The 20,587-nt window shown below is 36.8% G+C and overlaps 2 protein-coding genes across 3 annotated transcripts in view; one reads left to right on the top strand and one right to left on the bottom strand.

Moving 5' to 3' along the window:
• Positions 1-7,672, bottom strand: part of LOC119790462 (collectin-12-like) — a 74,814-nt gene extending 67,142 nt beyond the window's left edge. Inside the window, exons 1-2 of the mRNA XM_038295991.1 lie at positions 7,267-7,672; positions 1,892-1,942 (exon numbers count right to left, since the gene is read on the bottom strand). Coding sequence (XP_038151919.1) covers positions 1,892-1,942; positions 7,267-7,273 — 58 coding nt within the window. The 5' untranslated portion in view covers positions 7,274-7,672. The remainder of the gene's footprint in view (positions 1-1,891; positions 1,943-7,266) is intronic.
• A 4,880-nt stretch (positions 7,673-12,552) lies between these two features.
• On the top strand, positions 12,553-20,282 carry clul1 (clusterin-like 1 (retinal)). 2 transcript variants are annotated; one of them, XM_038295982.1, is made up of 9 exons: positions 12,553-12,663; positions 15,786-15,923; positions 16,057-16,205; positions 16,298-16,468; positions 17,734-18,172; positions 18,264-18,386; positions 18,474-18,688; positions 19,591-19,769; positions 19,880-20,282. In XM_038295982.1, exons 2-9 carry the CDS (start codon positions 15,821-15,823, stop codon positions 19,893-19,895), a joined length of 1,395 nt encoding a protein of 464 aa, XP_038151910.1. In that variant the 5' UTR covers positions 12,553-12,663; positions 15,786-15,820; the 3' UTR covers positions 19,896-20,282. The 2 variants fall into 2 exon arrangements, with proteins under 2 accessions (XP_038151910.1, XP_038151911.1); XM_038295983.1 differs by lacking the exon at positions 19,880-20,282 and having other exon boundaries at positions 19,591-19,773.
• The last annotated feature ends 305 nt before the right edge of the window (positions 20,283-20,587 follow it).

The following is a 20,587-nucleotide window of genomic DNA, read 5'->3' as shown; positions in this document are numbered from 1 at the left end:
AGGAGTGCACTAAGTTTAACTGTGGGGTTTATGTGGGACATTCACAGCTCAGGTGAATGAATCTGTTGACCGTATTACTAGTCGGCACTGTTATAATTTGGCCTTTAGATTGTAATGGCTCAGAAAAGCCATAGTTGTGAGAAAGATCACTTAAAAGTTTGCCACAAGTCATGTAAAAAAAGATATAATGGACATGTGTAAGGAAGGGGCTCCAATCTAAAACTGTACTTTTTTAGGCTAAAATTAAAGTGCTTAGAGTAGGAAAACTAATACTGTACATAACCCTGAACATTGACCATCCATTCACAAGAGTGCTGCATCATGCTGTTCCATTCCATCTTTTTAACTGAGAACATGACAGCTGTTTAGAAGGAAGGTGAGCGAAGCTGCTGGACAATTCTGGAAAATAACCTTTTACTTCAGACTGAAACTTAGTTTTATCTTCAAGCAAATCAATCACTTCCATCAGAGCTACAGCAGGAGGAAGGACATGTATGCATTTATGTATTAGAATTCCTGTCAAATTCCAAACCTAAATCTTAAGGAGAGACTTTTGGAAGACTAAAAACATGTGTTCCCAGAAGTTCTCCATTACATTTTACTGAGCTTGATCTATTTTGCAAAAGAGGACAGGCAAAATGTTGGTCTCTAGCTGTGCAAAGATTTAGTGCTGTAAATTAGTTTTTTCAAAATCATATTAAATTTCCTTTGCAATTTCAAAGTGTGAAATGCTAGATATTGTTCAATGATATATCAATTTAATATACTATATTTAGTTTTATGGTTGAAATAAGTTTAAAGGGTCTGTGTATGTCTACAAGGTATAGTATTTCTCCGCAGTATTTATGCTCAGCAGAATGAATTAACACATAATAAAGTCTCTGAAAAGTTTGTAAGACTGTATTCATTAACAGATACTTAAAAAACTTTTTGTGAAAGGATCTTTTAACCTCGAAGCTGATTGCGCACAGCTGTTTAGTAACCAAAAATGAAACCGCTGCACAAAAAGTACATATGCTTTCAATAAATAAACGTGGGCATTAATTCTGTTTTAGTGACACGCAGATGTACATAACAACAGAAATGTTTTGCTTAGGATTGAGAAAATCCAAACTATTTCCTTATTAAAGAGCAGCATCAACATACACAGATGTCAAGCAAGCAAGACGTGTGTAAACTGAACGTGATGACATGTAGTCTGTGAACTCCTGCTGTATTCACACCTCTTGACATATGGGGCCTAATGCTTAAGCAACACACAAAGGAGCACTAAAACACCTTGTAAACCACACAAACTGAAATACAATGACTTGACATTTGCATTGGACTTCAGGGCCAACTAATACATTATCCTGAACTAAACGCACCATGTTTCAAAAAGAGGTAATGGAGAAGGAGTTGTATAAGTTCACGATCTTGGATATCCACCAGTCAGGACACAAAAAATATGTTGGAAGACTTCTGATTAATCGTCAGCTAAACACAGTCAGATTTCAACAGACCCTTTTATATATATATATATATATATATATATATATATATATATATATATATATATATATATATATATATATATATATGGCGAGGTTGCTGACTGACTGCTCTGATTTTGTGAAAACAGTGCAAAGTCAGCAGCTGCTCAGGAACACCTGGGGTTTGCATTTTTACTGTACACTGCAGTGTTATACAAGAAAAAAAATAACAACAAAGAAAAAAAAAAAAGAGGTTATTTCTGGGAAATTTTGGTTTCTGTTTGACCTCAGGGATTAATGTGGTTGGTTTCTACTCCAAGCAAAATACTACAACCATAAAATGGAATAATATGTCCAATGTATCAGTGGAATAAACCTAAAAGGAAAAGCTGGAAATGAATGAGGCACCCAATGCTTACCGAACCGTTTATAGCCGAAGGACTGCACCTCCTCTTCATCTGTGAATTCGTCTAGGGGGATAGGAAGAAATTGAAAAAACATGAAAAATATTTTCAGGCCAAAAAGAAAAATATAGTTCAAACCTTTAAATCTGTAGGTCATTTACAAATGATTTTACATAAGAGGCTAAATAAATCATATTCATGTTTATGCAAACATTTTTCAGTAAGCAGTCTAAATGCAAGCCATGTGTTGACAGAGATAAGTGCTCTTTTAGTGCAGTTTTATCCGAACTGCACGGAGGAATGCTGAAAGAAAAGATGCATATTTCCAAAGTTCTCTGAAATGAGCTACTAATCACAGTTACCACATAGCAGACCCCATAATGAGTTAATGAGTGAAGCATAATTCAAGCTGTTGTTAAACATCCGAAAGAAGAGTTTTGGCTTTCCCGACATCTCCACTAAACTTTCCTGTTTATGTTTATGGGGGACGTGGTTGTGTTTGTGTCTCATTTTAAAAACATGAGCATCCTTTGCTGTTCATTAGACCTTCAGAGAAATCAAGCTTCCTATTTATTTTCCTCCACATCATTCATTTAAAAATGTGAATCTGAGAGAAAGTTGCTTGAGTTTTGTTTGCGTAGGCTACAGCTGGACTATTTAAGAGGAGATTGCACAACGTTAACAATACAACAGATGGGGATTTTATTCAGTACTACTGTTAAAACAATTGACATCTCCTTACACTGTAAAAGCAGAACATTTAGAAATATTTTAAATTAACAAAGCTATAGATAATTCAAATTATTTTGAAAAACCTAATACACCTTATAACATTAATACATTTAATTGACCAAGCACATAGAAGTTGGATGTTTCAACCACTTCAGTGGCTACAGGTGTAGTAAGTCTCAGCACCTATGGATGCAGAATGCTTCTACAAACATTTATGAAAGAAGGCGTTCTAAGGAGCACAGTAACTTCCTGTGTTCTGTCAGATTAGCATGCTATTGTATAACAACATGCCATCTGTGAAAAAAGTCCATTCTTGTAATTTGCTACCAAATTATATGAATTGCTAGCTAATTTGCTAGATTTTAACAAAGACAAACTGAACAGCAGCAAGTCAATAAAGAACTCTTAGTATGCCATTGTTACAGTGGCCGATGAGTGCAATGTACAATGCGACACTACATCTACTATGGCAATAGCTTGTGCAATGTACAATGTAACACTGTATAATGTGCACTTTACCATTTGATACTTTGTGCAATAACTGTTTCTCTATATTTGACACCCAGTGCAATAACTATCCATCTATATAAACACCCATGTAAACACCCAGTGCAATAAGCCAGTATAATGATCCTACTATAACTACAAATTAATTTAAAAAAAACTGTATGTGGACTCACTGTATATACAGTATATCCAATGCACTTTTCTTCTTCTTTGACTATTTGAGCTGATGTAACAAGTTAATTTCCCCACTGTGAGATCAATAAAGTCAATAATTTAATCAATCAAATAGATTATTTCACAGTAAATTTGAAGTCACGCAAACACAAAAAATGAAGTGATTTAAAGGAGAAAATCTTCAATCACAGAAAACAGAGCAACAAGTGGTAACACCTTACAAACACAAAACCTGGTGTGAATACATGAATAATTCCAACACGCATAGCATATGGAGAGGAAAAACGCTGCAAGTAATAAAAAGAACGGCAAGTTAAGAAAAGGCGCATAAGTGCTCCAGAACACTGGGGGCACTTCGACTCCTACGGGATCAGACATAGACATTGCTACAAAATGTTCTTAAAGACCAAAAAAATAAAACAGGATGCCGTCCATAAGAACATTTGGAGGGAAGAAAGAGAAGGTATGTTTCCTCTGAACCTGTTCTTAACACCCAATTCTTCTGAGCATCCCGTATACAACTTAACTTAGGATCAGGAGTTCTAAACTAATTTTAATCTTTTTTTGACTTGCAGTTGTTTTTTTGCTACTTGAAAAAAAAACACCTTTGCATGTGTTTTGAGAGTAAGCAGCATTTATATTTTCTGTAATTGAAGTATTTCTCCTTTGCAGCATTTTTTCTATACATATTTGTCTGTTAGTGTTTCCTTATATAATTTTTGACTTTACTAGTCTCTGTTTTGTGTTTTGCATTTGTTATAAAATCATGGGTTTGGAGGGGTACACCCTGGACAGGACGCCAGTCTATCGCAGGGCAAACAGGACAAAAAACTACTTACGCACACACAAGGAGAATTTACAGTAGAGAAGCCAATTAACCCGACAGTCATGTTTTTGGACTGTGGGAGGAAGCCGGAGTACCTGGAGAGAACCTAGGCATGCTCGGGGGGTGGGGGGGAGGGTAGCACTGCTGCCTTGCAGCAAGAAGGTTCTGGGTTCGATTCCCGGACCAGGGTCTTTCTGCATGGAGTTTGCATGCTCTCCCTGAGCATGTGTGGGTTCTCTCCGGGTACTCCGGCTTCCTCCCACAGTCCAAAAACATGACTGTTAGGTTAATTGGCTTCTCTACAGTCCCCTTAGGTGTGTGTGAATGGCTGTTTGTTGGTGGAGCAGATGGACCAGGGTTGGTGGAGAATGGCACTTCATTTACAATTACAGTTCGAGCTGAGCTTAAAAACCGCACCTTAAGTTCAACATCTCACCTGACCTAACAAATTCACTTCTGTCAGACCAAAAAAGAAATAAAAACACAGTTCAATCCAAGGAAGGGTTATGTGCAAGTAACTGTTTTCCATCTTCTCCCACTTAACCCATCCAGTTATGGTGGGGCCAATGCCTATCTCCGGCAGTCTATGGGCGATAGGCGGGGTACACCCTGGACAGGTCGCAGTCTGTTGCAGGGCAACACAAAGACTCACAGACTTATATGAAGACATATAATCAAGCACTCTCAAAATCACAGAATTGTTTCCCTTCAGACCAAAATTTCCAGTTATATCGAAAAGAATGTAAATTGGCCGTCATAGGAATAACTGAAAGTTTGGTCTGGACATATACTCTGTCTTTTCTTTCCTCATGTAGAGCCCTTCAAATTGTCTTGCCATTGAAATGTGCTAAATAAATTAACTTACAATGCCTTGCCTTGTGTTTTGAAGGCTCTTTTTTTCAAGCAGCTTCTGTTGATGCTGGAAAAAAGGCCTGCCCAAAGCTTAAAACTTCTATCAGCATGTTTTACTTTTGGATGGTGTTTTTAGGATTACACTTAGTGCTACTATGTCAGATAATGCTATTTTAATAGCTTACATTTCAGTTCAATCAGACAGACTCATATAGCTCATTTGCTAACTAGAATCATAGCACTTCTTGGCTTTTATCCAAAAAACTACATTCTTCTTAAAACTATTACATAATGGAAAAATCTGGGGCATTCACAACAATTAGTTGCCCTGTACACAGACGCCTTCATTAAAGTCCTGGATCTCTTTGCCTCCTCCAGAGTTGGTCATCTCTGATTAATGCCCCCAGGGTGCTTCATTAAATGGTCAAAGCTTTTTTTTTTTTCTTAGACCCTAACCCTACCTAAAACTTCTCCAAATTTAGTCCTGACTTCTCGGTTTTTTCTTATTTTCATTACTCTGTGCAATCACTTGTTTTCTAACAATCCTCTCAAATCTTCACACAAACAAATGCAGATGAAATTACATACAGAATAATTATGTATACTAATTTGTGTGAATTCTAAAGAATTTTACACAATTCTAATTCCAATTCCAATTGCAATTGGATTCCAATTCCAATTCTAGTTGCTTGATTTATTTTGGGCAGATAGGCACCAGCCCCATGGATGGATGGATGGATGGATGGATGGATGGATGGATGGATGGATGGATGGATGGATGGATGGATGGATGGATGGATGGATTCGACAATTGTTTTTGGTATTTACATTAAAAGAATGAGAAATGTATTGTTGTTGTTTTCAAAAAAAGCACATTGTGTTAGTATATTGTTAAATACATGAAATCAGAGGTGTCAAGTAACGAAACACAATACTTCGTACTGTACTTAAGTTCACTTTTTAGGTATCTGTAATTTACTCCATTACTTATTTTTCTTCCTACTTATGACTTCTACTCATTACATTTTCACACAAGTATCTGTACTTTCTATTCCTTACATTTTTAAAACAAACGTTATCGTTACTCTTGGCTTCAGTTTAATGTTTCTAAATATTTATTTCACTTCATGTGCGCCATCCAATGCAGATCATTGGCTCCATCCACATCTAGTGAAAACTAGTGTGATTGGATGAGTCATATAACGCAAACACTCATTGGTTAGCTGAAGGAAATCATCAGAAGCAAGCAGGTGTTCTTCAAACTGCAAACGTGAATTGTCTATGCCATGCTACAATGTCGGATTCAGAAAAAGATGATGAAATATCTGAAGGGTCGGACACAGGCGAGAGCGTATCAGGAGATGAAGACGGAGACCAACAAGACCTCCCTCATTCTTGGCCCTATCTCAAAGAATTTTTCCAAATAGTCAAAAATTTTAGCTTTCAATTCATATAGTGGCATCTGGCTGTTTTTTTTTTTTTTTTTTTTTGAAGGTTACTTTATACTTAGTAGTTTTTGGAGCACATACTTTTTCACTTTTACTTGAGTAAAGAGGTCAAGTTGATACTTCAACTTTTACCAGAGTGTTTTTAAACTGTGGTATCTACAAATGTGTGTACTTTTGACATCACTTCATGAAATATTGTGCCTCAAATGTGATTAAAAATGAAAAAACAAAGAAACGACCACAAGGGGGCAGGACTGTTGGGATGGTTTATTTTGTCCCACAAGTTCACAACATAATGACTTATCCAGTGAGGCTGGGAATGACATGCCCAGGTCTTAATTTAGAAAAGATCCAACACATCAGAGAACCACATGAGCCTCAGATCTAGACAAGTTTATTATAAGTATCTGTTTACAAAAACAACAGTGTGATTCATACCCCTTTTGGGTTTTTTTTGTTGTTGTTTTTTTGCGTGTTTAAAAAAAGCACAAGGTCCACACTACATCTTTTTTATGTAACTCAGTGGAATCTGACACAGTTTTTAACATCAACAAGTTGGAAAATAGACGTGTATTAATTTCACAAATGAGTGTCTAAAATAGATGCTGCTCTTTTTTTTTTATCTGAGCTCATTTCTGATGTCCATGTGTGGACAGATGCAAGTCAACCCCAAACAGACCGCTCTGATTAAAAGCAGATGTTCCAGATGTTACAGCCCAAACATTCCTCTGTCCCTGATAGTGGAGAGGAGAGCAGAAGAAGGAGGGATAGTTTATCACTGTCATCACTGACACGTGGCGTTTCTAAGACTGTGGTTAAAAAAATAATTTGTATGATGAAATAAAGCCTACCTTTCATCGTGGTTTAGCCTACTAGAGTCTGTTTGGCTGCTGGCTGGAGTCACATGCGCTGCATCGCACTGGAATGTGAGTCCCAGATGAAGCTCCTTCAGTGCGCAGGTATCCAATTGTCCTCGTTTTAATATCGGATGCACAGAAAAGAAATAAAAAGTAATAAATAAAATGCATAGGTAAATCCGAGGTTTTAAAGTTATATTTTTCCCTTCTCTTTCAGCACAGGTATTACCGGTGTCAAAAACTATGGTAAACTCAATAACACATGTAAAAAAGGAAAAAACTTTGTTGGAAAGATGCAAATTATATCTCCCTCTTCTCACTTGGAGAGATGCTGAGGTGAGCTATTCTCTCCGTTCAGCCTGGATCTGAGGTGGGGCCCCCGCTGCAGCAACAGGAGAGGCTTCAAAACTTTGCTGGAGAGGAAGGGCTGCTCTCACTGCTTGGAGAAACCACGTGTTCCTCAAAACTTTGAGCACTGACTGCTGAGTACAATGAAGGAATGATAACATAGGTTCAGTTTGTGCAACTTGAATTTTATTTGTTAATTTTTAATATCTCTTCAAATTTTTAAAGCAAAAGTTTTAAACTCTGGATTTCTTTCCTGTTACTGTGGTTTAACAAAGCTGGATTGGAGTCCACCTGCATAACTGCTCTGCTTTGATCACTTTGGGAGTTATAGCAGGTTCACAGAGGCATAGCCAGAACATGTTGATTAGGGTGGCCAGGCAATAACCAATGTAGAGTGAGGGGTGGCACTGGAACCTCAGGGTCAATCTATTCTCTTTCATTAGGAAAATTAACGAGCAAAACATGTTCTAATTAAAGACTAACTATATTTTCCTACAGCCTTTGCTAACATAGACGCATATATTTCAACATCCGTGCTTTCTAGATGAAAAGTAAAGTGGATAAAATCCTTTCAGATTCGGGTTCTTGGGGTGAACATCTTTTCCAGTGCCATTACTTACCTACTTTTATTGATAATCATTCTGGATAAAATTGATATTTACAAGTACTGATATCTACATAAATTGATTATTTAAGTTTTTTTTATTAGAATAGTTATTTATCTATGATTTCACTGAAGACTCCTAGATGACTTGCAGAGACACATCATTTTCTCTTTACCCCAGGAAACACAAAATCTAGTTCTGAAAAAAGCATGAATTCTGTACTTATCATCTTTAATGTTAGTATTTTAATGTGCATAAATAACCAAAAGGTTTTTGTTGTCAAGTAATTGTTAATATGTGAAAATTTTCAATGTTTTGAATATTACTTATTATACTTGAGAGTATTACTGCTGCCACTGTCTGTATTAGAGGGGGGAAAAATGGTGGCCAATGATTGGCTAAGGGTGGCCATGGCCACCCCTGGCCCCCCATCTAGCTCCACCCCTGAGTAGGGTTGATGTGTTGGGCAACTGTTTTTACAGGCAGCAGACTTTTTTGTGTGAATATTTTCAGTTTTTATAATGAACTCTGAGCGATTATTAAATAATAAAGTGCAGAGAGCCCAGTCATTAGATAGAACATTTCTTTAATATATTGCTTACTGGACTCTTTTTTTTTTTGTTTGTTTGTTTGTTTGGTTTACTCACCTCCATGTGTTATTTTTAAAAACTCTATTTGGAACCTTCTTCAGATCCAATGTGAATTCTTACCATTTTTCCAAACAGGTCATAAAGTTTTGATCAAGCCCAGCTGGAAGCTTCTTTGTCCTGTGGGCCCCATAACTATCACTCAAACAACGTTGATGTGTCATTACAAGTATATTATTATGCTAGAGTATTGCCAAAACGTTCATTCATTTAACAAATGTTTTTTCATTAAGTCTCATTAATCTGAATATGTATTTTACGACGGAGTATTAGGGCCACACATGAAGAGAAAAAATATTTTTGCCATGACGAGATTAAACTCGACATGTCGACTTTAAAGTCGACGCGTCGACATTAAACTCAACATTTCGAGAATAAAGTTGAAATGTCATGTTGAGTTTAATCTCGACGTGTCGACTTTAAACTCGCCATTTCGAGAATAAAGTTGATATATCGTGGCGACTTTAATCTCGACATTCCAAAGTTTGGAGAAAAGAGCAACCGCGCTCCACAGCTGCAGTCTGCGTTTTAAGAGTGAAGGTAGTCTTTGACGTGCTGCAACTATATAATCATCACAGGAAGCGGTGGCCTACCAATAATAACGTAACATCTTTCCCTATGCTTACCCAGGCTCGCAGTTCTGAATTTGAGAACATGTCAGTCATTTCAACTTTATTCTCGAAATGGCGACTTTAAAGTCGACATGTCGAGTTTAATCTCGTCATGGCAAAAATCTTTTTTCTCTTCATGTGTGGCCCTAATACTCCGTCGTAGTATTTTTCTCCTTAGTGCTAATGAAAATACATCATTTAGTTTCTTAAATTATAAAATGACACCAGACCAATAAAAATACAGGTCAACACAAAAATATTGGCCTAACAGAACAATATGTTTAATATGTGCTTAGGGGTTGGTTTTAGAGGCACTTTGACAAGTTATATCTGAAAATAAGTCTAATCAGACTCAGAATGTACATTTCGATTTACTGAGATATACCTGCATATGGTGTTTGTAAATATCTCTTCTAAACTGAATACTGTACAACCAGGAGGGTTAGTGAAAACTTTGTGGATGCAGCGTAAGATCCACTGCTAAAAAGTAAAGAAAGTGAACCAGAAATGAAGAATAGATCCAAGAACACAAAAAGGAGCTATAAAACTATAAGCCATGGCAAAGTCATATAAAGTCAAAAAAGTTGTAACATGACCTCATGAGGGGCCTAGCTTTGAGCAAAGCCACATTTCACTTCACAGTTCGTATGGAGCTTCCCTTTAAATGTGATCACATTTTATCATATAGTTTATTCTGCTTAACTTAGGTTCTGTGAGCAAGATATTACATTTCCTAGCAGGCTTACCTCAGAAACCTTCCAATCATCAACCCTATGTTTATTGCAGAGCTGTTACAGTGCTTTACCAGTGAGCTATAACATAGCAATGTGATCATGGTCCAAAGTTAAATTAAGTTGCTTAAAACTCTTGATTTATATTTAATTCTCTGTAGGTAAATGCTTGCCTGCAGTCTTATACCATTTGGAACTCATTTTACTTTCAAGATTTTTTCGGTCAAGGTGGACTATGGCAGAACTTTGGGGAAACAATTCTCCCTGTGGTTTTATGTGAACCAGGTGCTGAAAGTGTCAGCACAGGTCATAGCGCTGTCTGCTTTTGATTATGATCCTGAAAAGACCTGATTTTCGGGGTCACAGATTAAAGAGGGCACAATTTCGAGGGGAAAAGATGAAAAGATGAGTGCATAGAGAAGCTTCAGACAGAGCAGAAAAATAGCTCACCATAGTATGTGTTATATTAGATTGAAATTTGATAAGGGTTAACACATTTTACCATCAGCTGCACTTCCATTCAAAAGTTCACTGATTCTCTATTCGCCACTGTTAGCTCCTGACTGTTCCTGGGCATCATCATCCCTCAATATCTCATGTAAGAGCTGAACATCACCCCCCCTCACTAAGAATGCACTGCAGAGGATGTACTTCGAGTGACACCTGAAAAATTCAGCGTGTCAAAGAGCAGCGAGGATTGCAGCTGAGCCCTCCCACACTGGACACACTATTTCAGACTCTCCCCTTTGGTCCATCGAGGTGAAAACCTCCAATCCTTAAAACCCGCTTCCTTACTGACACTTTTCTTTTTGGAAAAAATAAAAAAATTATAATAATAAATAAACACTACAATCTAACTTTATAGTGTTATTTGTTTTTGTATACCATGGTAGTATTCCTACACAGCTTGTATTTGTTTCTTCCAATTTATATTTTCATCATTTATTTAGATCAGTTGTACGGTATGTTTGCTTCTCTATGTGTTCCACATTATTACAAAACAAATTCATTAGCAATAAAACTTTTATCAAAGAGGTTGCAGTTTATATAGGGTGCCACATCCTAAACCTTTTTTAACATTTCTGTTGTATCACAATCACAACTTTAAATGTATGTTGCGCTTTTATCTTGTAGACCAATAAAAGCTGTCTAATCCTATAGAGGAAGGACGATTATACATGGGCTCTCTTTGACAATATAAAAATCTGAGAAGTGTGGTATGCATATTATTACAACCACCTTAAGTCGTTACTTAATGCTGCTTTACAGAAGCTACTGAGATATGTTTATATGCTTTGCACAACTAGAGACTAAAACTTAAGTTTCTACCCTGCAAAACAGCTCAGAGTCAGTCAGACAAGATGAAAACTATGTATGAACATCAATTTTCAAGTCTTGCTAAAGGTTATCGATTGTATTAAGTTCTATACTAGAATATTTAGTATACACATTTATTACTCCAAACCACTTCCTGTAACCATGGTTATATTTTTTTGGTCATAGTCTAGAGATTCTGCCATTTTTTATCTCTGTCGCTCCTCCAGGGTTACATTGGGCATCTTGGCTGTTTCTCTGGTTGCTGCTCTCCTTACTGTACCTACTCTGTCACTTTAAGAGAAAGTTTATTTGTAAGGAGGTTGGGTCACACATTTTTATACTTTTTTAGGTGATAATGGAAGCCAAATAAATAAAGGGGACTCATTATTATTTTTATTATTATTATTATTAAGGATGATTTTATACTTTGTACTGACCTGTCAAATAAGTTTCTCCCAAAATACACAAAACTGTTTTGTTCCAATGTATAAAAATGTATCAGCAATACAATTACTTGTGAAAAGGTTTGCAAAAGCAGTAGCTAAAAACAATGGTTTCTAACTGTTAAGGAGCTTTTTGCAGTTAGAATCCATTGGGCTTATCTCCACTGAAATGATTGTGTTGACATCACTTATTTTATACGCCCAGTTATGTTTCCTTTACGCATACACACCATTATATTAATCATTAAAAAAAACATTAACAAACACAATAAAGATGAGCTCACTGTGATGAAACTGATTTTGAATGTTTTAGTATTGTTAAGACCAAGACCCCAACAATTTCCTTTATAGACGATTTAAGAGCTGATACCACAGAAGCGCAGCACATGATTGGCAATCAACCATCTTCCAGGATTTTTTTTGGGCAACCAAACTGATTTCAAGCCACTAATTAATTCTATGAAGAACAACAACAAGCCTTATATTTGATATGACTGCTTACGCAAACCCTTCATGTCAGTATGCCAAGTACTGGATTAACAGGCTTCAACCTGAAGCAAAGTCAGTAATAGGATAAAGTTAACTTAGGATGAGCACAAATAGACCTGAGCAGGTCAAGATAACCCAAAGACTTCTGTTCACACAAAGCACTTTGTTTCTGTCAACAGAGTAAGACCTGTCTTCTGCAGGTGAGTTGTTTTGGTTCTGCTGCACTTTTTTTTAAAATGAAATATCTTCTTTTAATTTGATGTATATTCTATTTGAGCTTCCTGTTCCCTTAACAATGTTTCACTGCATATGAATCTTTCTTAGGATCTGACAGCATTGACTCCTTATTTGCTCATTTACAGGGAGATACTTGTATTCTCAGGCTGATCTTATATATTTGATTCCACCTTTATGTATCGGTGTTGCAACTTTGAACCAGTATTTCAACATGCTTTGAAGAGTCTATAAGCAAAGGTTAAATATGACCTGAGTAGGTTTTAATCTGAGAGGTTTTATAACCAAATTTAACCCCTGAGATGAATGGCTAGATCTCTGTTTGGTCTAAATCCTTCCTGATTAACTTATTGTATAACTCCTAATAAATTATAAATGGGTTGAAGCGATCAGTCATTAGAAAGTAAACACAATTCAGAATTTTCTTAGTTTTTGTTGTTTTGTTTTCTGTATAAAATTGTGACTAGATGTAGTTTAGCCTCTTGGAACAGCAGATAAGTGAAACGATTTTTCCCTGTTGAAATGAACACAACAATCGGATTTATATAGGGTGGTGTTGTTCACAGAAAGAGCAAAAGGCAGTTGTACAAAATAGAATCACACAAGAAGGACAGATAGAAGTCATATGGTTTAGCAGCACTGTAAACAACAGACCTTCAGTTTGTTTAAAGTGTAAGAAACAGATATAAAATGTACCTTTTCAGATGCTAATAAATATATTACGGATTATATAGGACCAAAACTTCAATATGTGAATGCCAAAAATGCCTGTTTAAAAAAAAACAGTGTTTTTTTGTTATTGTTTTTTTTTTTTTTTTTTTTTATATAAACAAAACATGATCTTTTGTTATCAAACTAACTGAATCTAAAGAAAAAATGATTTCCAGGTGACTTAATTGCTTTCATCCATAAAATAGACGTATAGCACCACCTAATGGTATATCTGACAATTGCCTCTCGATCAGATTGAAAAGCAGTTAAAATTTCTTCTCACAATCACGAAGTTAATTATGTAAAATTGAATAATATTTTTGTGCCATTTTGTGTGACAAAAAAATAATGAATGAGAAAATTACCAAGGTAACTGTCCAGGAGATGTATGTGGTGCATCCAAATCATTCTGCCATAATCAGAATCAGATCAGAATCAGAAATACTTTAATAATCCCAGAGGGAAATTACTGTTGTTACACGCTCCAGTCACTGTTTTATATAATATATACACACATCCAACTACACAATATAATAAAGATAAAAAAATAAGAATAAAAAGAGATAAAATATATACACATATAGCTCTTCTATATATATATATCTGTACCTATATCTATGCATATGTAAAAACTAAATCCAAACAAAGTGAAAATCCAAGTAAAGTGATAAAAGTAAAGTGATACGTGGCATGCAAAAATAGTGCATAAATGTCAATTAGGGGGTGGGAGGGGGCTGAATCACTTGAGGGAGGCATTATATAGATTGATGACCACAGGTAGGAATGAATTCCTGTGGTGCATCTGGGTAAGAGGAGTCTTCTGCTGAAGGAGCTCGTCTGCTGGACCAGTGTGTCATGGAGAGGATGTGAGTCATTGTCTAATATGGACTGAAACCTGGACAGCATCCTCCTCTCTGCCCAGGTGGTCAGGGCTCCCCCACAACATCACCGGCCCTCTTGATCAGTTTGTTCAGTCTGTTGTTGTCAGCGACCCTCAGCCCACTGCCCCAGCATGTGACAGCAAAGAAGAGCGTGCTAGCAACAACAGACTCATAAAACATCCTCAGCATCGTCCCACAGATGTTAAAGGACTTCAGCCTCCTCAAGAAGAATAGTCGGCTTTGGCCCTTTTTGTAGACCGCCTCAGTGTTTCTAGTCCAGTCTAACTTATTGTTAAAGTACACTCCCAGGTACTTATACTCCTCCACAGTGTCAACAGAAACCCCCTGGATGGTAACAGGGGTCACAGGTGTTTTTGTCCTCCTCAGATCCACTATGAGCTCCTTAGTCCTTGTCACGTTGAGCTGCAGGTGGTTCAGCTCACTCCAAGTGACAAAGTTACCCACCACAGTCCTGTATTCACTCTCCTCACCCTTTTCAATGCAGCCAACAATTTAGGTAATAAGGTTGCTGTCAGCCATTAAAACAATTTGATATGGCAGCCTGATTTGATTTATGCTTTTTCAGCTGTGAAAAAAAACATTTTTGGGAATTTTGTTGTGGCCAGTTAACAGGTTACATGTTTTTAAAGATTTTTAAATTAAAACCCCAAAATTCGACATTTCTCTTCAACCTTTATTAGTTGGACCAGTTTTCACTCAAATTAAATGTTTATTATGTCTGCCAGCTTTGCACATGTACAGAGAGTATTTACTTCCTGGTCTGTGATACAAAAAGCTCAAATTAAGGCAGATTTGAATTTGTATGTATGATATAGCAGCATGTTTTCAGTTTATTTTGTCTTGTGTATTTTATGTTATCTAATCTATGTCTGGACCCTTCGGACGCATAAACGTGCTTTTATTAAAACTATACCTCTGTAGCTCTGACTGTAAGGCGAGGCAGGTTTATTTCTATAGCACAATTCAAGGTAGAGGCAACTCAAAGTACTTTATACGAATAAAACAATGAATCTAAAATAAAATCAATATTACAGTTTTATTACCGTTACTTTATAATGTGTAATATTTTTCTGCTCAAAGTTCAAACTCCATCCTACTTTCAATTAGGAGCATCTAACAGATTTCCCTCGAGGATGAACCTGTATTTGACACCAAATGTAATCTAAAACTTATACCCTGACCTGTTTGCTCTGTTATTTTGTTTTATTATTTGTATTTATTCAGTTTCTTTTACAAACCTTTAAGGCCTTTATAGGCAATCTATATGACTTTTACTAGGGAGATGACTGTGATATCAGTTAACTGTAGTCAATTTTATTATAGCTATATTAAGTATAGGCTTTTTCTGATTTTTATTTGTAAAAAAAACAAAAAAAAAACATGCATTTTTGCATGTTTTTTGCACACACCTGACATAGTTGTCTTTAAACTGCATCAGTCACTGTAATTCATGGAAAATACTTTTTTTTCCCTAGAGCCCTTTGTGTGACATCAAACTTTGCCTCTGAGAATGAAGCTTCTACTCCGTTTGACGTTTTTTATAGCAGCATCATGTGTCCTTAGTTTTGCCTCAGCAGATCAAAGGAACATCTTCTCAGAGGACATCTTGAAACGTACGTTTTTAGAGCAGAATCTGTTATAATTCCTGCTTTTATCCAGGAAAATGAAAGACTAAACATATTTTAAGTATACTTTAAAATGTATTGATTGCTTGTGGTAACAAAAAACAACTAATTTTTGTCTCAGAGCTGTCAGAGGATGGTGAGAAGCTTGTGAACGAGGAGCTGGAAAGAGCTCTCTATGGTGTGAAGCAGATGAGAGAAGTAATGTGGAGGAACGAGCAGAAACACGAGCACCTCATGAACTCGCTAAAGCACAGCGGTGACAAGAAGAAGGCAAGAACTTCCAACCAAAGATCAATGAGAAGAAAATGACTCAAACGGGTGATAAAAAAAAATATGATCCAGGTTCTCAATTCTCCCACCAGGGGGCAGGCCAACTGGCAAAAGATGTGACTGAGAAGCTGGAGGAGGCAGAGGAGCAGTGCAAAGACTCCCTGCAGTCAGAGTGGGAGGAATGCAGACCCTGTCTGGAGGATGCATGTAAAACCTTCTACACCTCCACATGCCGGAGGGGCTTTGCTTCTTTCCGCACCAAGGTATGAAAACCTTCCTACACTGTTAAAAGGCCCAGGATGAAAGGCTGTGACCTACCATTTTGCTTTGGAACATGACTGCACAGGTAGAAATAATTTACTGAAACAAAAGAATAAGCCTACAGCATAAACATATATATGTCCTCTTTTCTAATGATCAATCACTGTTTACATCTCCAATTGTTCTGCTAAGCACATTATACTTTTTACCTCACAACTAGTTTCCTTCTAATGTACTTTGGACACCTGAAAAATGTAACTACATGATTTATCTTTGAAGATATAAGATTAACCTCAAGTTACCTTCTTAGTTAGTTCAGAGATAAAGAAAAAAAGATTATCAGCAGGTCTCAGGGAATCACAGGGTCTCTGGGTCATTTTCTTTTAAACGGATTCTGATTTGACCTCAAATGTTATTTCTTTCTGCCTTTGGTAATAAAAAAAAAAAAAAAAAAAAATTCCAGTTTTGTAAATAGTTAAAAACTAGCTGTATTTATAATAAAAGTGACGTGTGTCCATTAAATGTATGCGTGTCCTGGCAATATTGTCACAATTACAAATACCAATATATTTTACCAAAAGAAAAAATCTTCTTTGGTTGTTGGTACATATAGTATATTTTTTTTTTGGCTTATCTGGTAGCATTACATATCTAATGATCACCTCTCCCAGCCTATCAATTTAGGTAGACAGCCATTTTTTTAGGGTAGCAGTGTATCATATTTGACTGCTTTCAGATGATGGATTTATCAGTGCTCCTTTAAATGTCCATATTTTAGGATATTGTCTTATGATCTAACCCTGCTTTAAACTTCTCTATACCATGGTCTTCATTAGGCTATTTGTTCACTTTTACTAATTAGCTACACTAGCCTTTATTCATAAGAAACGCAGTACAGAGGGATGCTATAAATGCATGCCACACTTTTCAGATTTTTTATTTGTAAGGGGTTTCTGTCTGCTCTCCACAGTTATGCAATATTTTTGATGCTGTATTTTTTAAATCTCATACACTCCTGTGTGTGTGTTTTTTTTTTTGGTTGTAAAGTAACATAATGTCAACAAATGTCACTAGGGTCGGTATAAACATTTTTTATTAAATAAACATCAGCACCCTGAAAAAATATTCAATCAAGTCACATAGTCCCCTTTTCTCAGTAGACCGTTAAATAATCTTCCCATAACTTGCAAATTTCCCACTCACAGGCCAAAAAACTGCAAAGGTTGATGTAGTCAAATACTTAACTGCCATAATGTTCTTGCTGCAGGTGGAAAACTTTTTCCAAAGAGTCTCCAGACGCTTTGGTCCTAGAGAGAGACCCCTGGAAGCAGTGGACATCTTGATGAATCAGGGCCCTGATGAATCAGAGAAGGATGTTGTCCACATTGAGGATTCTTTCAAGCGAGTGTTGAGCCAGGTGGGGACACTGGTGAACCGCAGCATCACCTTGGTGTCCAGGATAAGCAGCAAGCTTGACGGGGCCCTTCAGAGGGCTTTTCTGAACAACACGGATGTAGAGTCAGAAGAAAGCCCCTCTGATCCCTACTACCCTGCTCGCGACTCAGGCTTTCTCCAGGGCGTTGGCCTGGAGGAGGTGCTGGAGTCCTTCTTTGACTTTGGAAAGAGTGTAGTGGAGGAGTTTGGTGCTGTGGTCACCCAGGTGTTTGATGACCTTCATAAAACTGAGAAAGAGGAAACAAAGAAAGGTAATTTGAGTCTTTTAAGGCTGATGAGGCCACGCGTACCATTAGAGCTGAGTTTCTTGTATGCACGTTACAAAGGTTTGTATTTGAACAGAACAGGAAAGCTTTCGTCACTACCTGCAGAACAGGAGGCTCTGCAAAGACCTTCGCAGGGAGACATCAGAATGCTGGCAGCTTCAGAGCAAGTGTGAGGCCTGCCAAGGAGCTTTGCTTACAGGTAAAGAAACTCCACATTCAAACTTGACCTTTTTTCCCCACCAGACACCTTTAAACACAACTGCTCATATTTCTTTTTCCCACACAGAGTGCCCCAGTGTTCGGGAGCTGCATGTGGAGCTGGATGAAGTATCTCAGCTGCTGGATGTCTCCAAAGAGCAATATGATGAGATTTTGTCCATTGTCCAGCATCATACCGATGAGACAGTCAAATGGCTTAGCAACATGGTCGCTGAATTCAGCTGGGTGGCTCAGGCTGTGAGCAACAGCAGTGCTACTCAAAACATCTTCCGCATCACAATGGTGAGCAGGCAAAGGGTTGATAAAGATACAAACATAACGTACCAGAGGAGCCAAAAATATATTTTTATAAGTCAACATGTTCAGGAAACCAGCTTATATGCAATGTCTAAATAGGAAAGAATATATTCCAGCATTTCATTTCAAATAGTGAAACTCCCTATGAAAATCAGAATATAGCAGATCAGTTCATTAAATTATTTTATAACAGAATGCTGGCCTAAAAAATCATAGAGAAAATGAAACAATCATCAAACCCCCCCCAGAAACTAGTTGGAGCCCAGAAGTTGAAGAAGCCGGCTCTTCACAAAGCGTAAAATCCAGACATACTAACGAAAAGTTAGGTTGAAGCAAAGAATTTGGTGAAAAATAGGTGCAGGAGCAGAATATATAACCAAAACATGTTCATCATTTAACAACTGCCTCCGTTTTACATGTTAAATGTTGTTCACAGGGATTGTCATTATATTAAGTGTTTATGGGAGGTTTCCTACAAAGGCAGATTGCCATAATTTTACATGGTACTGACCCAAATACTTATTTTGGGAAATTGTCTTAATTTGTGTGAAAGCAACCCTGACTATGGGTGACACTTCTGTAATAAAAGTCATCTTCTTGCTATTGGTCATATAACATTTTAATGCTTCATTAGCTGTCCAACTTAATGATTAAAATCAACACAAAAAATAAATATATTGGACTTTGCGCGTAATGGTATGGTTTCAGAGATGAAGTCAGATGGAAAGATTAGAAGTTTGCAATAGAAACATCTTCAAGTATGACAGCTGTAATTTTATCGATGAATAACAGGAAACAATTTTCATTTTATGAAAAGTATTTGATTATCTCTAGAATAATCAAAAGTGCATGAGAGAAAAGTCAATGTGACTTATTCTTTCCTGTAGGTGGCACCAGAGAGCCATGATGAGCAGAACATGTCTGCCACTGAAACTAAAGTGGAGGTAGAGGTCCTGAACTCTCCACCACTCATGCTTAACATCCCCAAGGAGCTGGAGCTGCAAGATCCAGCATTCATCCAGTATGTAGCCCAGGAGGCTCTGGACAAGTACAAGGAAATGGTCAGGTAAGGGTCACTTAAAGGCTCAACATTAGCCCACTTCTTTAACACAATAGAATGCATAGACATTTGACATTACAGCTCTGTTGCTTAAAATACATCCTCTTTCCCAACAGGATTGAAGATGAGTAAAACGACACCATTGGCACTTTGAGGACACAGCTAGGTGACATGTAGTAGACACCTTGATGCTGATATATGAACAAACTACAAACGTAACCAAGATTCATCACAGTGTTTCAAGCAATTATATTTACTTTATTTCCTTTAAAATATTTGCTATTCACTTTCAAAGCGAAATGTAAAACTGAACTCTTTCATTTAATGTAAAACACAAAAGCCACATGAAAGATTTGGCTTATCATTTGATTTTATTCTGTACAAAATCATATTAGTTAACATTCTCATCACCCTCATCATTTATGCCCCCAACTAGATCAGGCTCCACTTTTACAGGACAATCTCTCACACCAATGATGCACAGAAAAACAAAAATAAAAGAATAATTCACATCTTCGATATTGTCTAATTTCTCATTCTTGTAAAAGAATTCCAAAGTTAAGGAAGTACCAGTGAGAATTTAGCAGTTTGATTATTTATAAATGAGCTAAGCAATGGCTTAACCATCCTCTTATGTGCTTGTGTTTTACGTCTGTCATACATCTGCCTCTGCTAAGGTGAAAATAGAGGTAAATGTCATATCAAGTACAGCACCACACAAATTAGTGTGTAAAACATCTCAAAATTAATTCATCTCTTCTGTCAAGTACCATATTCTCATACAAGCTGCAATTATTAAGATTCTTAATATTGAATTATTAACC

The sequence above is a fragment of the Cyprinodon tularosa genome, unplaced genomic scaffold (assembly GCF_016077235.1).
Source record: "Cyprinodon tularosa strain WSP-4 unplaced genomic scaffold, ASM1607723v1 ctg364, whole genome shotgun sequence".
Taxonomy (NCBI): Eukaryota; Metazoa; Chordata; class Actinopteri; order Cyprinodontiformes; family Cyprinodontidae; genus Cyprinodon; species Cyprinodon tularosa.
The sequence above is the reverse complement of the archived record's forward strand: the minus strand, read 5'-3'. Positions and strand labels throughout refer to the sequence as shown.

What these genes read in the sequence shown, in the direction of transcription:
- clul1 (XM_038295982.1), top strand. Translation starts at nt 15,821, where the DNA reads ATGAAGCTTCTACTCCGTTTGACGTTTTTTATAGCAGCATCATGTGTC. An exon ending in CTCAGAGGACATCTTGAAAC is followed by an intron (nt 15,924 to 16,056) that starts GTACGTTTTTAG and finishes TTTTTGTCTCAG; the next exon opens with AGCTGTCAGAGGATGGTGAG. An exon ending in CCAAGGAGCTTTGCTTACAG is followed by an intron (nt 18,387 to 18,473) that starts GTAAAGAAACTC and finishes TTTCCCACACAG; the next exon opens with AGTGCCCCAGTGTTCGGGAG.